The following is an 18,277-nucleotide window of genomic DNA, read 5'->3' on the forward strand; positions in this document are numbered from 1 at the left end:
ATATATATATATATATATATATATATATATATATATATATATATATATATATATATATATATATATATATATATATATATATATATATATATATAATTTTTTTCTTTACAACTGTAAGAGGTATATATAACAACAGTAAAAAATCTTCAGATTATAGAATATTACATTAGTGCTAAAATAATAAAAAAGTCATTAACATTGATTTCCACTGCTTGCTAAGAAACTAAGTAAGAATCTACATACTTGCTTGCAATTCAGATCACCATATGGAAAACAATGGTACAAGAAGGAAAAGTAAATGCAAGCTTATAAGAAATACAGTAAAGGCAGATACTATTGGATTAGCTATGGGATATTAACTATAGATTCAATTATGTTCCCTTCATGAGGACCACAGACAGCTCTGGCAAGTGGAAGAGACAGAGGTAAGGCCAAAATATAATATTTAATAATTTCAAAATGAAATATTTAATAGGGCAAGTACTCATAAATGACAAGAGAGAGAGAGAGAGAGAGAGAGAGAGAGAGAGAGAGAGAGAGAGAGAGAGAGAGAGAGAGAGAGAGAGAGAGAGAGAGAGAGAGAGCGAGAGAGAGAGAGAGAGAGAGAGAGAGAGAGAGAGAGAGAGAGAGAGAGAGAGAGAGAGAGAGAGAGAGAGAGAGAGAGAGAGAGAGAGAGAGAGAGAGAGAGAGAGAGAGAGAGAGAGAAAGCAGGCCTTCCTAAATATCCCACTACCTATGTCTCAGTTGAGAACAAAAATGCATATACTGAACACAATGAACATGACTTCAGGTTTGTTGCATAATGTTGTTCATATTTTTTACTACTTAGCTAGAACCTCCTTCTTTGGCATGTTAGTGAAAAGTACAGAATATGCAAAATTCTTCTCATTCATATCAACCATTGTGTATCTGAAGTGTTTGCTATCATATTTACAATACTATATTTTGTATACTTTACATTCTTTACTGATATAAAGCATTTGCATAATATATAACAATCTAAAACACACACATGTTGTAAATGTCAAGGCAAAAAACACTCAAAAACAGCTATCATGCAAAATTTTATACTACCTCACAACCAACTATAATTATATATGTATTGCAGCAATATAAAAATTAAATCAACTTTAACCTTAATCATAAGAGCTTCTCAGAATTCATATATATATATATATATAGTATATATATATATATATATATATATATATATATATAGATATATATATATATATATATATATATATATATATATATATATATATATATATATATATACAACTTGAGCACCATACAAAATCATGAAATCCAGGAAAGGAATAGTACAGCACATTAAAATTCACTATGATTCATCCAACCTGACACTATGTACACCAAATGTTTTGACTGCACATGTGCACTATGTATTACTCAACAAACAACATTGGTTACTGATGATTCTCAGTCCCTGTCTGGCTAAAGACTTACCAACCCTGCAACTGAGGCAAGTTTTCATAAAGACTAAGGGATTCTGGGTTGATAAGGGCAGCCTTATTCTTGACCACTTGCCCTTGGATGACCTGCCTCACTGCCACCTCCACCTTCTTTCCACTGACTGTGTACTGTAAACACATCAAAGTATGCATATAATGTTTTCTCTAACTCAAAGAATATCTAAGTTTAGATAAAATATAAAATATAAATATTGGAAAGCTTATTTTTGGAAATAGTACTGAAAAATACTCTAGTTCTGTAATTTATTTGATTTCTTTAGTTTCTTTTTGAAAATAGCATTGTGAGTAGTTTTCCTTTATCCATTTTTTATCCTTGGCTGGTTTCCCAAATATGTGAAAGTAAGTAGGTACATATATACATACATAAAACCTGCCAAGATATTGCTTTTCTTCATTCCATACTCCTTAACTATTTTATTTAAATCTAGCAAACAAAAGAGAATAGTTAGATTGTTTAAATCATCACATTAATGTACTTTATTTAAATTCCAAGATTCAAGACAATATTAATATTTGGAAAATTTCACAAAATAGCCTTGCAATGTATGACAGTTTCATACTTACTGGTATATCACTGATGGGAAGCATAACTGAGGGAACATGTCTTGCTGACAGCTGGGCACGAATGGACTGTGCTAAACGACGAGTGAGTTCATGAGTAAGCTCCACATCTTTGTTCAGCTTGAGGAAGAGAACCACTCGCTCTTCACCAGCCTTATTCCGCTGGCCCACACACACACTGTCATTCACCTCCTCAAACTGCTCAACTAATGTAAAAGAGATAACAGGTAAATCTTTTAAGTATAATCTCTATCAACTGCTTATTATCATAATAGAAAATAAAGTGATTCTATAAGACAGCAGAAATTACTGGCCAGTCTCTTAGGACTAACTCCAATTCAGTCTTCCTCAAAGTTTTCCCCAGAACTGATGCCCTGTATGTGTCACAAATTTTATATTTACTTTAGTATACACTGCTTCGTCCATATTCAACATAGCCAGACAAGTACATATGCTTCCATATAATATATGGGAGAATTATGCAATCTCACCTAAGTGTCTCAAATTAACTATTAAATGTATAGATATCTTCTCACAGCATGAGATAATACACCAAGTATATGAAAGACATAAAAAAAAACATCACATGATCAATATCTCAATATACATAAGTAACTAGACTGTACTTACCAATGGTATATATTTCAGCACTGCCAAACCTAACACCACATGGGTTGAGGGTGCCATCACTCCTTCCTAACATGGTGATGCCACCGGTCCTTGAGTTGATGATGATGTAGTCACCATGAGTCCATGTGTTGGGGTAACTGAAGAATACCAGACCAGTGATCACACTTTTCTCAGGAAAAAGTCATGCACAAGAGAGAGAGAGAGAGAGAGAGAGAGAGAGAGAGAGAGAGAGAGAGAGAGAGAGAGAGAGAGAGAGAGAGAGAGAGAGAGAGAGAGAGAGAGAGAGAGAGAGAGAGAGAGAGAGAGAGAGAGAGAGAGAGAGAGAGAGAGAGAGAGAGATACACATCTAGCTAGAATAAAACACAATAATTAGACACCCCAAAAAGTAGTTGTTCATGAATGGACAGTAGTTATCAATGCATAAATGGGTTGTGGCCTGTAGCACCTCCATGGGAGATTCATTCTCAACTGAAATGATAAGCCTACTGATTCAAAGGTGAGAACAGGGATGGATATATTGTGGATGGTATAATGCAGGAGAAAACAAGTTCCACTGGATTTCAAGACCTAGTACAGAGAGACCTGGACATATTTGCATGACTGATCCTCTCTCCTCTAGAGATCTGTTAGTTAATAAGGGTTTTTATTTAATCTCAGTGTGTGTGTGTGTGTGTGTGTGTGTGTGTGTGTGTGTGTGTGTGTGTGTGTGTGTGTGTGTGTGTGTGTGTGTGTGTGTGTATTTACCTAGTTGTGACATATGGGAGAGCTCATACTCTCCTGTATGGGACAGTCCGAGCTAAGCTTGTACTGTCCCGTCTCCATAACTGTTTTTATCCAACTTTTCCTTAAAGTCATGAATATTTGTAGCACACACCACTTCCCCTTCCAGTCCATTCCATGCCTCTATGCTTCTATGAGGGAAGCTAAACTTCTTTATGTCCCTTCTGCAGGTGGTTACTTTTAGTTTTCTTCCATGTCCTCTTGTTTCTCTTTCGTTCATTATAAAGAGATGTTCCCAATCTAGTCTTCCCATCCCACTCAGCAATCTGTACAATGCAATCAAGACACCTCTCTCTCTTGTCTCTTTTCCAAGGTTAGGAGTTGCATTCTAGCTAGTCGCTCCTCATATGACCAATCTTGCAATTCTGTTATCATCTTTGTTGCTGCTCTCTGTATTCTTTCCAACATTCTTATGTGCTTTTTTTCATGTGACCAAATTACCGCTGTGTATTCTAATCTTGGACGTATCATTGTGGTGATTATTTTCCTCATCATTTCTATATCCAGATAAGCAAAGGCAACTCTTATGTTTCTTAGTAGGCTGAAAGTTTCACCTGTTATCTTGTTAATATGTTTTTCTGGTGATAAATTCACTCCCAGATCTTTCTCTCTTGTTATCTTATTTATTGTTTCATTTCCCATCTTATAGTTATAGCTACACCTTCTGTTACTTTTTCCAAATTCTATCTTTTTAAACTTACCAGAGTTAAATTCCATTTGCCATCTGTTGCTCCACTCCCACACCTTTTCTATATCTCTTTGTAATTCTTCACAATCTTCTGTTCCCTTCACTCTTCTCATAAGTTTTGCATCATCAGCAAAAAGACTCACATAGCTGGATACATTCTCCACCATATCATTTATATACACCACAAACATTATTGGTGCCAACACTGACCCTTGGGGAACCCCACTTATTACTGGGCTCCACACTGATGTCTGGTCCCTAATTACTGTTCGCATCTCTCTGTTTTTAAGGAAATCGTCCATCCATTTCAGCATTTTTCCATTTACACCACCTATCTTTTCCAGCTTCCACAGCAATCTATTATGTGGCACTTTATCAAAAGCTTTTCTTAAATCTAGATAAATACAGTCTGCCCAACCATCTCTCTCCTGTATGATATCAGTCACTCTTGAATAATAGCATAATAAATTAGTGACACAAGACCTCCCTTTTCTAAAGCCAAATTGACAAGTTGTGAGAATGTCCTTATTTTCCAGAAACTTGGTCCATTTGTTCTTTATTATCCTTTCACATTTTTGCAACCACACTCATCAGCGAAACCAGTCTATAATTTAGTGGGTCTTGTGTGTCTCCTCCTTTAAATATGGGTACGATGTTTGCCCTTTTCCTATCCTGTGTGTGTGTGTGTGTGTGTGTGTGTGTGTGTGTGTGTGTGTGTGTGTGTGTGTGTGTGTGTGTGTGTGTGTGTGTGTGTGTGTGTGTGTGTGTGTGTGTGTGTGTGTGTGTGTACTTTTTTTATGCAAGAAGGCTGCTGGCCAAGGGCAACAAAAAATTGTAAAAAAAAGCCCCAGGTCCCATAGAGAATTCAAACAGGAAAATCAAATAATGGATAATAAGTGTCTTGAAACCTCCCTCTTGAAAGACTTCATCATAGGAAGGAAGAAATACAGAAGCAGGCCAGGAATTCCAGAGTTTACCAGAGAAAAGGATGAATGATTGAGAATACTGCTTAACTCTTGCATTAGAGAGGTGAACAGAATAGGATTGAGAGAAAGAAGAAAGTCTTGTACAGCAAGGCCATGGGAGGAGGGGAGGCATGCAATTAGCAAGATCAGAAAAGCAGTTAGCGTGAAAATAGTGGTAGAAGATAGCAAGAGATTAAACATTGTGGCAATGAGAAAGAGGCTGGAGACAGTCAGTTAGAGGAGAGGAGATGATAAGATGAAAAGCTTTTGATTCCACCCTGTCTAAAAGAGAAGTATAAGTGGAACCCTCCGTACATGTGAACCATACTCTACACATGAGCAGATAAGGCCCCTGTACAGAGTTAGCAGGTGGGGGTGGGGGGTGGAACTGGCGAAGATGACTCTGAATGCCTAACTTCGTAGAAGTTGTTTTAGCAAGAGATGAGACGTGAAGTTTCCAGTTTTGATTATAAGTAAAGGATAAACCAACAGGGGGAGGGGAGAGTTATCTGGAAGGTTGTGTTGATTTGATGAATGAGATGTCAACTAGCTCTCACAACTCTTACTTACGATGAAAAATAGGCCTTTGTATACTTGATGCCTCCATCATCATTCCAGAAGTGAGTTGGCATAGAGGGGAAAGGTTTGGTGCACACCAGCTCCCCACTTTGGTCATAAACTGGCTGGCCATTCTCATTCCATGCCTCAACAGCCATTGCCAGGTTGCGGCTTTGAATCTCCCCCTCATACACTGGTAGACTAGGGTTGCTGCCCATGAAGCAGGAAATTATGTCAGTCCCTCCTGAAAAGGTGAACTGGTAAGCACTCAAATAATGCATGAAATCTTTTATCTCTATCTATGTTATCAATGATATGATAATAATTTACAAATTATTGGAAAAGACAGAAAAGATATGGAGACTATTGTTAAAGAAGAGAATCTGGATACAAGAGAAAGGAAATAAAATAAAATAAAAGAGAATACTTAATAATATAAAGAATAATAGTTTTTCTCCAAAGAGACATATCAATTTGGAATAAACTAAATCACAGGACCACACAGTAGTCCACATCCAGCAAGTTACAAGTAAGTAAATACAAAAAGGGATTGTTGATTAGATAATTTGAACTCGACTTCAATGGGTGTTGTACATACTGCCTATATCTACATTAAGAGATGCTGAAATTATAAAGAATAAACAAATGTTATCCTAGAAGCAAATGCATTCATGGCTAATACAACTGTGTCGATACAAGCAGGGAACATCGTATGAGTACAAGGTAGAGACATAAATCCTCCCTTTTTTTTATAATGAATGTATAAGTCAACCCACCGGAAATTGAGCCAAGCATGATGTCTTCCTTGATATCTCTGTACACATATTTGAATGATCTGGGAGGCAAAGGAGAGCCTGTGGAAAGGATGGCTCTCAATGCGGAGAGGTTGTGTGTCTCACGTGGCTTCACTCCCTTCTCTTCCAGCACTCCCAGCCACTTTGCTCCAGTTCCCAGGACTGTCACACCTACATATAAAAGCAAATAAGGTGTTGAAACAATTAAGTAAGTAAAGCTTTCTTTCATAATCAGTGGCAGTAATGGTAACATAGTACAGTAAACAGGTATACTCTCTGTAATTGGTTAAATACTCTAATGACATCACAGTAAAGGGATATATATATATATATATATATATATATATATATATATATATATATATATATATATATATATATATATATATATATATATATATATATATATATATATATATATATATCAGAGGTGGACTTTGCTATGAATTTGAACTTCCACTATCACAAATCCACTTACTTATTCCATAACATTCACAAATGCAATTTTGCAAATTTTAAGATTTAGCTTAAATTACAGTTACAAATAGCTACACAATATTTGCAGTCTTCTGCCATAAAACCTGACACTGCAAACACAAACCGCAAACAAAAAATTCTATTAACAATAGTTCCTGAATCTCTCCATTTTATTTGTGATGTAATGCTGTAGCTAGGCATTCAAAGTAAATTTCTTTTGTTTTTTTAAAGACCTAGATTATAAAGAACACTTTTTTTTCATGACCAATATTCATCATACATACACTACTGCTCCTTCAAGTATGGATGATTTGTAATCATACACAAATGAAGTCTGATGATTGGGAGGCAACTTGCCTTAAAACAGAACTGGAGGCTAGTTACTTGCCTTCCCTGGGAGCTTGCCTGGTAAGATGCCTCTTACTTGACAAAAATTTGTTTGGCAAGATGTTTTACACTGGAGAAATAACTAGTAGCAAATTACTTACACATTTGACCTGAATCCCTACTTGCTTCATGTAAACTAGCCTTTAGCAGGGATAGGCACACTGGGAACTGGGCTGACAGAGATTAGTGGAAGTAATACTACAAATGCTAATCTTCAAATAAGTAACCTTTTTATTGTAAAAGCAAATCTGCAAATGAAGTGGAACTTCACTATTAGATATTTGTGGAATAATAATAACCTCAATATATATATATATATATATATATATATATATATATATATATATATATATATATATATATATATATATATATATATATATATATATATATATATATATATATATATATATATATATATATATATATATATATATTAAAGAATTCAGTACAATTCAAAGCTGTAAAATACTTGTATCAGATGGATTAATATGTTTTCACACATAAAACCAGAAAGAACTATGCATAAAACAAACAAACTCATACACAAACAAAACTAAATAATGCTACAAATAAAAGTAAGGTCTAATTTTCATCAGAACCTTGCACATGATATGAAAATGGATTTGTTTGTGATTTCAGGGTCTAGAATTCATCTGCCAGGTGGGGAATTACAGTAATAAAGTAATAAAGAGACACTTACTCACCTAACTTGTCCACCAGGTCCCAGACAATGGTGGGTGTTGGGACCAGAGGTGAGCCATCATATAGAAGCAGAGAACATCCGGAAAACAGCCCGACCACCAACCAGTTCCACATCATCCATCCTGTCTAATGTATACCACATCATCCATCCTGTCTAATGTATAAACATACATGTATGTACATATACATAAAATAATGAGCATTCAATGTCACTGAACACAAAGAAATCACATCTTGCTAAAGAATCTCATAAGGGCCAACAAGTTTCCTGCTGTTTGTTCTTATGTTGTGTTACTTTGAGTCTTTCAATGTGAAGATTAAAATACACAGGAAAGAGTTTCTAGTCTCCTTACTTTGTCTCATTTAGGTTCCTTTTACAATTTGTGGTCTTCCAAAATTAGTGATTGATTATAATTAAAATTACCATAAACTGGTTGCAGCTGCTGCAAAATTACCATTCATTATTGTCATATCCAATGAAGGGTGAAATAATCTTAGATACTCTAAATGTGCTTGAGGCAACAAGAATCTGGCATACAGCTCTATGCTTCTTGTACAATAAAAAATTGATATTAAGCAAATTACTTTTATTATTCTATTCTTTCATTCTGAAAGGGATCGTCATCTAGAACAAGCAAAATCAATAAAATCTACTGCATATTTCTTCTAAGATGTGAGAGAGAAACCAGTGTAAATCTCCTTCATGACAGCTTACTTCTCACAGATCCCACATGAGGCAGCACTTACTGTTGTATAGTAGGTGAAAACATCGTTCCGTGAAAGGTCACAATGCAACATGTGTTCCTTAGCAATCTGCACCAGAGAACCCTGCAGAAAAGGAGCAAAGTGAATCAGTCAAACAAGTCATATAGTGTACTTACAATAACTTTAGTTTGTGATGGTCCATTTTTTTAACACCTTATTTAATGCCTATATTCTTTTCATCATGATTAATATCTTCATAATATGATGACAAAAATTTACAAAGTAACCATCTAAGAACCCTTTGGGCTCTGATATAGACTATTTTCAAAGGACATAGGCATGACTATTGAGGTTTTTGTAATGTTTTCTCTCATTCATGATGCAAATTCTATATTGAACTATAACTTAAATCCAAAAAAGATCTTTGAATAACTTTGTTATAATTATTCAAGATATGCTGAAACATTTTAAGAAGAGTTTTGCAATGTGAAACTACGTACTTCTAAACATGACAAACAATATAACTTACCCCAACAGAATGCACCATACACTTGGGCACCCCTGTTGTCCCAGAGGAAAACATAATAAAGAGTGGGTGGTGGAAGGGCACTTGTTCAAATTTTATCTCCATATCACCTTCAAATTCTCTCAAGAAGTCATCCAGGAAAATGCTGTTGGAGATAAGTATTTATACTGCTCCTAATTACTTCCTCATTTTTCATAATTATTTCTGAAATTTAGTATGAATATGTAATATGCAACACTGAAAAATCTATCTATTTATAGATCAGGTTGGAATAAAATATAATTTGTACTGAATAAAACAATATAGCTTTTTACATCATACTGAAACAGGTTTTCTGTGTGATGGCACATCCAGCAACCTGACTGATCAGCTTACCTATTGGGAATGCCAGATATATCAATCTCACTTTTCTGATGTACAAAAGGTACTATCACCACTTTTTTGAGGGATTTGAGACCTGATACCACCTGGGACAGCTTTGCCAGGTGGTCATGCACTTTGCCATTGTACACCACAGCCTCCACTGAAAAGAGGATGGTGGGCTCTATCTGTGTGAACCTCTCCAGCACACCCTGTGGACAGACAGTGTTGTATGCTTATATATCAAAAGTAAAAGAAAACACCCTGTGGACAGACAGTGTTGTGTGCTTATATATTAAAAGTAAAAGAAAACACATCTTTTACCAACCAATTAACATGCATGAAAACTGTGTTGGAAAGTTGACATTATTATTGGACAGAGAACAAAAATTAATCAAAATTATACATATAAATAGTTAAATACATATATGAATATTACACACAACAAAATTATTATCATGTACTACATTAATTGAGATCTTGAATGACAAAATCATACATTGAAACCAATACATTTCTGCTTCTTGCTAGTAGTGAGACACTGATGACCAGGTAAAACTCAGTGTGCTAATCAAGATCTGGTTTGAATAATGTAGAGCATTTCAACATATTGAAAATTCTTACAGTAACTCCAAAGTCCGGTGAGGTGGAACTCCAGGTGGCTCCAATGGCTGCCGAGGCAAGCATGGCCTGGATGGCAGCAGGGCAGTTAGGCAAGTAGCCCACCACACGGCAGCCAGCCTGCACCCTGTGGCCTTGCAGTGCCCGGCTAAAGGTTCCAACCAGCCGGTACAGTTCATTGTAGGTAATAGTGCTGATACCTGGCTGCCCTTCTCCTGCGGAAAACATTATAGGTGTTTTATAGATACTAATTTTCTTGTGCTATTAGAAAGCATCCAAAAGTGGAAGTAATACAGAAAATAAAATGCAATGGTGACTTCTACTTCTTGCTGCCTTACATCCTATATAAATTGTTACTAAGAGTACCTGTACACCAAACTATATCCTATTACAGTCACTCTTCCTCTAACATTATAATTTTCTTCTGCAAGGGTGTCACATTGGAGAAATATCACTTTCACCTCCCCAAGGTGATGCGAAAGTGCATGTGATGAGGAGGCTAGGTTGGGAAATGGATTGAGGTAGTCCATTACTGCAGCATAAGAGCTAGTGGACCACTTACTGATGAAAAAAAAAAAAAAAAAAAAAAAAAAAAAAATTATCAGGTTCATACAAGTATTAGACTATGTCACAAGTGAGGGGCCAAGATGGGTGGGAAAGTGTTATGAATATGAAATGTCACGTTAAAGTGGATTGATCACATAAGAAGAGAATTTTCTTCAGCATATTCTAACTGTTAGACAGATATGTATTGCATTACAGAAATCCCATTAGAGGACCAGACAATAAATATGCTATGGAGGCTGTAAGCCAGGGGATTAAAATATTCAGTAAACCATCTCTGTCTTCCATGCTATGCTGACCATTATTTTCTTCATTCTCCTTTACAAACTCAAGGTTTCATTTCAGGTGTTTTGTAGAAGTTCACAGGCTTCTGATCTACATGTTGGGGTATTAATTTCTCGTGCCCTTTCTGCAAGACATCTATTCTAAAAGGGCATTAGGTTAGTGTTAATTACCCATGTTGTTTAATTTTTTCCTCTCATGAAAGCTTTTTACATCATTAGAGATCGGGAAAGTATTTTTAGTTTTAATTAATCAAAATAACAAATAATAATAATAATAATAATAATAATAATAATAATAATAATAATAATAATAATAATAATAATAATAGCAATAATAATAATAATAATAATAATAATAATAATAATAATAATAATAATAGCAATAATAATAATAATAATAATAATAATAATAATAATAATATTAATAATAATATTATCATTATTATTGTTATAATAAACGTAGTAATTTTTGTAAGCAAACTAAGATGGTCTAAACATTTTTAATCAATGTCTGGTAATGACTTTCCTGAAGGAATGGAGGGCAGCAGACAATAAATAGCACACCTGAAATTCGCCAAGCTGAGCCATAAAAGAGGTAACATTCGCACACCTGTAGCATATATGGCCACTTTGTCATCCCTGAAGCGAAGGAGATTCTCTGCAAAGTTGAGTCTGGCCCCAGGGAACCAGCGCGGCACTTGCGTGATGCTGAGGTCCGGCTCCACCACCTGGCTGGGCGGTGAAGAGTGTACGAAGCCACCGAACTCCCACCACGTCTCCCAGAAATCCTTGTACTCGTCAATGGACCACAGGTACAATTCATGGTAGTCATCTGGAGAGCAACGCATTTTATTAATATTTTTACATCCCATGACACAAAAGAGATTTATTAATTCTTTCATTTGTTTTCTGCTTTGCATAACGAAGTACTTTCCTGATAGTCTGAGTGTCATTGGACGTGCCAGGAGATCTAAACAACAAAAGTTTAGGGAAATGGTATATAAATAATTTACTTTATCCCTTTACATATGCTGTCCGCAATGCATAAAGGTCATCCACCAGCATTTCATCAAAAAAATTGTCCCCACATAATGCATGAAAGTTATCTAACAGTGTCTTAGGAAAGAAATTATGTAGTCGCAAGCCTGAACTTGTTAAGAGATTGGGATATCAAATTGTCCCTACGGAAGAAAGAGAACGTATGTAGGGAAAGGTTAATATAGAATAAAGTTGAATGTGTGTGTTTGGGTGTGGGGGGCGGCGTGGTAACTGGAATGAGGAGTGAGATGCAGTTGAGAGAAAGGAAGGTGAAATAGATAAGTAAATAAATAAGAAACAATATAGGTGTGTGTGTGTGTGTGTGTGTGTGTGTGTGTGCGCGCTCGCGCGCGTTTATCAGCTGTCCTCTCTCAGCAACGTGAAGAGACGTCCATTGAAGTCCATATGAGGGGACCATATAATTATCACTTCTTCTTATTTAATAACAATAACACTCCGTCACCAGAGACTGAACCCTGACAGGACACCCATGAGGTAATCATGCGGCTGAACACTTACTAGGTAGGCTTTAAGTGATCACCAGCCTTAACTCTTCTGCTATTGCATTGAGAGAGAGAGAAAAAAAAAAGACTACACAACTCACAGGGAAGGAGAGGTCTAATATATGCGGACTTCTGGTCAGCGTGAAGGTCAACCTGTTTTTTGCGCATTGTAAAATTAACGAATCAGCTGTATGATTTATTTTATACTCGAGTAGCATAACCTGTATGCTGTCTAGTTACACCACAGCGTCAATAGCTCTGTGATGGTACTCTAGTGGTACTTCGATGGTATTGCAGGTGCACTGTGGTAGCACCGCGGCTGCTGCAGCAGCAACAGTAGGTACTCTGCGGCAGCAAAGGCACCCAAGGAAGATCGTATGAACGTACGGCACACATTTGTTTCTTCCATTAACTTTAGTGAGTCCCTGCAGGACAAGCCCCCGTAAGGATATATATTCAAAGGCATCTTATTGGGACTGGGAAAACGATGATCTCACCTTGACGAGCCATGTTGACACAGTTGTCAGTGTCCCTGTCTTAAATAATTCAGTGTATTACATTTCCAACACCTGTACGTGTTTTTTTTTTTTTTTCGTGTGTGTGTGTGTGTGTGTGTGTGATAAAGCAAATGGGAAGAAAATGTGTGCAATTAAGTACCGAAATAAAGTAAGTATGTCTAATCTCTCAAATGAATTACACAGTTTACAGCAGTGGTTCCCAAAGTGGGCGGTACCGCCCCCCTGGGGGCGGTGGAAAGATCTGGGGGGGCGGTGAGGAAGAAGGGGGCGGTAGGGGGGCGGCAGTCCGAAGTCGAAGTCAGAAGTTCGAACGTTTGTTTGACGATTTGTACACAACACGTGCAGCAGGACGAGTCAGTGGACGACGCATCAGGGTCCGGTTACCGCACGCCGCTCTGGCCCAGTCAGATCCGACAGCATATGACTACAAAAGCAAAAGCTCAAGTTTGTAATTTCAAGCTTGTAATGTTTAGAATTTTATCATATAATAAAGATATCATGGAAGGACGCCAATTAAATTGGGTTTTATTTGTGAAATACACATTTGTGTTTAACCTTTCTCTTTTCAAATTGCAGCATACCAAATATCAAGAAAGAGGTGTTTGTTTCCATATGTGTCTGTGTGTGTGTGGGGGGGGGGGCGCTAGGAATTCACCGGGGAGCCAAGGGGGCGCCAGCCTGCAAAAGTTTGGGAACCACTGGTTTACAGTAACATAATAGTATGAAAATAATACATACTTTCACTCCTGCTGTATAGGTCCTGCGGTAAGTGTTACGATGATGAAGTTGAATGATAAACGGCGAGGGGAAAAAGAGGTAAGAGTTGCGAGGATGAAGCCAAATCGTAAGCGGCGTGAAGAGAGGCAAAGGAAAAGAAACAAGCACGAGTTGGATGGTAGGAGTTACCAGGTAGTGGTGTTCAGGTGTGTGTTTTTTTTTTTTTTTTTTTTTTTTTTTGTGTGTGTGTGTGTGTGTGTGTGTGTGTGTGTGTGTGTGTGTGTGTGTGTTAGGGAGGGGGTTGAAATGAGAAGAGTGGGATGCAGTTGAAAGAAAGGAAGGTGTAATTAGGAGTTGGTCAAAAGTGTAAACCAACCACAAACCCCCCCCGGGCAATGCAACTTGATATTATGCAGCACGTCCTTCAATTCACAATGATTCAGCTTGTTTCTTCTGACGCACCTGAAATGTTTACACAGGAACAGGACGCTACATACGTACATTTCGCTGTCTCTTGCTTCGCGATATTTTTCACTTCCTAATAAGAACATGAGAACATAAGAAATAAGGGAAGCTGCAAGAAGCAATCAGGCTTACACGTGGCAGTCCTTGTATGAAATATATTTACTCATTTCCACCTATCATCCCCACCCATAAATCCGTCTAATCTTCCTTTAAGGCTCCCTAATGTCTTAGCACTAACAACTTGATCACCGAGTCCGTTCCATTCATTTAGTAATCAAGTTCTTAGTGTTAAGGCATTAGGGAGCTTTATGAGAAGATTAGACGGATTTATGGATGGGGATGATGATAAATTCCTATCCTTAAGAAGACTGCCCAAGGAGGTTTAAGTGACCCTCTAGCTTCCTTGCATCAACCCTGTTCACATCATCCAGTTATTAATCTTCCCCACCCCCTCGATTTTCAATACATCAACAGGAAAGTTGTTTTTTCTCAACACTTCCTCATTGTCCGCCACGTTCAAGGATCACTGGCGATCTCCTTCCTCCCCATCCTCCCCCATCTCTTTGAACTGCACAGATCAACGACCATTACCACAGACAATCCTGTAGTCTGAGAGCAACGCATAAAAGTCATATATTCAAGCCTTTCTAATGACTAGGCCTCTTACAACAGTAATGACAAAAGTGACCGATGCCAAGGCACGCGACTCCGGAAAGATAGATAAGAAAGGAATAACCAAACGCGTGCCCTGTACATCCTCTAGGCAGACCACACCAGCAGCAGGGCTGGACGTGTGCCCTTTTGATCCACCGATCAACACAGGAAGTGTATATTCGTTGTAGGAATTATATTTGCATACTCAATGATCTCTTAATATCACATTACATGGTTAGCCCTAGGCATTCCGGGTTTTATGGAAATAACCTACAGTGCCTATTTATTTCCAAGTGATATATATATATATATATATATATATATATATATATATATATATATATATATATATATATATATATATATATATATATATATATATATATATCTGGATCTACACAATGAATGGTCTAGTAGTGAAATTAATGAAATTTACTCATCTGAACTTAATGTAACCTAGCCCTTGGATGAAAACGCTAGTGTTATTTCAATATTATCCCTCATTCCTCCTGTTACTGTTTTGTTTGATACTTCATAGGTTCGGGCGCTGGTTCGAGCAGTTCGAAGGCGGACTACTTTGTTATGTAGCCTCTGTTCACCTATCAGTGATTAGGCATCTGGTGGAGTTGTGATCCGCAGGATAAAGGGGAGAAATCCCAGAACTTAAACACGTCTGCTATTTGCATATGCACAAAGTCTGCCACCCTTGGGTGTATTAAATTAATCAAAACAAAAAATCCCAGACCTATGCTAGTTTATCAGGTTGTCGGCGCCACGTGGCACCCATATCGTACTACAACAACAACTACTACTACTACTACTACTACTACTAGTATTAGTAGTAGTAGTAGTAGTACTAGTAGTTGTTGTAATACTAGTAGTAGTGGTAATAGCAGTTGTGGTGGTGGTGGTAGTAATAGTAGTAGTAGTAGTAGTAATAGTAGCAGTAGCAGTAGTTGTGGTGGTGGTAGTAGTAGTAGTAGTAGTAGTAGTAGTAGTAGTAGTAGTAGTAGTACTGCTGCTGCTATACTGATAATAATAACCTGTGTATGCTGTTAGCACAAAATGTTATATGCTAAGGCTACACACGAAAGAAATAAACATTCACGTCATTACATTTTCACATCACTTAACCTTTGTGTTAAAACTCTTCCCGAAGACAATTCCGGGGTTTCAGCTGATAGAAGTCGAGGCAAAGGATACGTTCATTCTCACTATTGAATCAATACACATTACGGAGACTCAAATATGAGCTGAACAGTTCCACCTCATAGTAGTTTTAATGTAATTTAGAAAACGAGCAGCACGCACACACACTGATACCAACTAGCACTGACTGTATTTCGCGCCAAGGGATGCAATTCAGTGTTTTGAGAAATGGCTTTGCAACGGCGCTAACCATCCACATGCCTTACCTGCTAAAAGAGTAAACATTACAGAACGGGCCTTTTCTTCCTGTACTTACTCAAGTTTTTGCCATACTTTCTGTTGACTGTCTCCAGGAACTCGTGCATCTTCGTCTTTCTCCTGCCATCTGGCCTCCACAGGCACCTGTCACGATTATCTGGCTCCATCTTTCTCACGAATATTCCCCGCAATCGTGGACGCACACCTACTCCCCACGGTGGCGATGGCGAGACTGCCAGCTGATTCTCGAGCACCAACCACAGGCCGCCGCTGGGAGGCGAGGCTATGACGTCATCACTCGTCCCCTGTCACCATGCACCATAGCAGAGGAAGTTTCTACTAAATAGAACTTTCCTGCTAAAGGTGTGTCTGAATACTCTCAACAAAAATACAAGTAGACAATGTTGTGCAGCACGAAACATTCACCAATCTTTATGCAATATAATGCACATGTTATAAAGTATAACAAACGTATGCACCTCGCCTTAGCCGGACGTCCAGACGGCTGTATAGGGCGTATATAAAGTGGTAGTTCTTGCCCTAAAAGCCAAGGCTATCAGGATACTCGAGCTAACGGTCGAGTCCAGTTAGACTAGGGAACACTGCAAGGCCACTGCCGTGGTATCTTGCAGTACACACACACACACACACACCACACACACACACACACACACAAGAAATGTATGTATGCCCAATAAATTATACGTAAGTGTTCAGAAGAGAAATGGTGTGGCCGTAGCATAGCTGGCAAATAGGTGATGCTATGTAGCATAGGCCGAATGAAAGTGACCCTGGAAGAGAGAGAGAGAGAGAGAGAGAGAGAGAGAGAGAGAGAGAGAGAGAGAGAGAGAGAGAGAGAGAGAGAGAGAGAATGTCTTTACGAGTTGGTAAAAAAATAAATAAAAAAAATAAAAGTATCTTTGCACTTTTTTTTTCATACGCACGCATACACAACTTTACCTATTTTTAGTAGATCATCATACAATTATGTTCCATTATAACCTGTTCAGAGGAACGCCACCTTCTGTGATAGAGACTTATGCATTGCAATGATCAGTCAAGTAGAGATATACGTGCCAATACTGAAATTTTGACCATACCAATATCACAACTGATATCGCTGTGATTGCAGATACAGGCATGCAGGCATGTGTTACCTTGCCGCGCTGGAGACCTGCGACCTACTCTTTTCTTATTTACAAATCTCTCTCTCTCTCTCTCTCTCTCTCTCTCTCTCTCTCTCTCTTTATTATTTAAACATAGGTACATTATCACCCGAAGGCGCACTGCCGTGTGCAACCTATTTTAGGTGTGGGACACAACACATAAATACAAATATAAATATATATACATATATATACATTCTTTATGATAGACTTATATTAATATTGTTAGCAGGGGGGTTAGGAACGAGCCCCTCCAGTGGTGTGCTGCTAACTTCACGTCCTGGGTACCCATCCCCCTGATATGAGGGACGGAGGACGCGAAGACGTTCCACAGTCTGGAGACTCACCCCCTAAAGGTGCGCTGGTGTTGGCTGGAGCGGGAACGCGGCACTTCCAGTCACCACTGGATGACACCGTTCTCGTGTCCCGCGAGGTGACTCTGGTGGGCAGCCGTAGTCCCGCCAAATGTGGTACACTGGCGGGACTACGGCTGCTCTCTCTCGACTTCTTTTTCTTTGGTGCAAACTTGTTTCTTGCAACTTTTATTTTTTTCCTGCAGTAATATCTCTCTCTTCTTGAGTACAAATTCGTAACTTTTTTTCTTTGATACCTACCCTCTCTTGAAACAACAGAGAAAGAACCTCTTACTGACTCCACTTATCGAGGGGTAGCTTAATCAAAATAGAAAGCATGGTGGAAAAAAAATGAAAA

At 37.8% G+C, this 18,277-nt stretch overlaps 1 protein-coding gene across 1 annotated transcript; it reads right to left on the reverse strand.

The window, feature by feature from the left end:
* Window positions 1-1,263: 1,263 nt before the first annotated feature.
* On the reverse strand, window positions 1,264-16,649 carry LOC135109154 (acetoacetyl-CoA synthetase-like). Its single transcript, XM_064020281.1, has 12 exons — window positions 16,459-16,649; window positions 11,709-11,930; window positions 10,254-10,465; window positions 9,645-9,841; window positions 9,273-9,414; window positions 8,786-8,866; window positions 8,041-8,164; window positions 6,452-6,640; window positions 5,688-5,919; window positions 2,685-2,821; window positions 2,058-2,260; window positions 1,264-1,601 (listed from the first exon to the last, which is right to left on the reverse strand). The coding sequence occupies exons 1-12, from the start codon at window positions 16,565-16,567 to the stop codon at window positions 1,464-1,466; spliced, it is 1,986 nt and encodes a 661-aa protein (XP_063876351.1). The 5' UTR covers window positions 16,568-16,649; the 3' UTR covers window positions 1,264-1,463.
* Between the last annotated feature and the right edge of the window lie 1,628 nt (window positions 16,650-18,277).

The sequence above is a fragment of the Scylla paramamosain genome, chromosome 18 (assembly GCF_035594125.1).
Source record: "Scylla paramamosain isolate STU-SP2022 chromosome 18, ASM3559412v1, whole genome shotgun sequence".
NCBI lineage: Eukaryota > Metazoa > Arthropoda > Malacostraca > Decapoda > Portunidae > Scylla > Scylla paramamosain.

Bases quoted from the DNA above. Each gene is read 5' to 3' on its own strand.
- LOC135109154 (XM_064020281.1), bottom strand. From the start codon at position 16,567: ATGGAGCCAGATAATCGTGACAGGTGCCTGTGGAGGCCAGATGGCAGG. The intron at 9,842-10,253 runs GTAAGAATTTTC...GTCTGTCCACAG, and splicing joins CACCGGACTTTGGAGTTACT to GGTGTGCTGGAGAGGTTCAC. The intron at 1,602-2,057 runs GTAAGTATGAAA...ATGTGTTTACAG, and splicing joins TTCCCATCAGTGATATACCA to TACACAGTCAGTGGAAAGAA.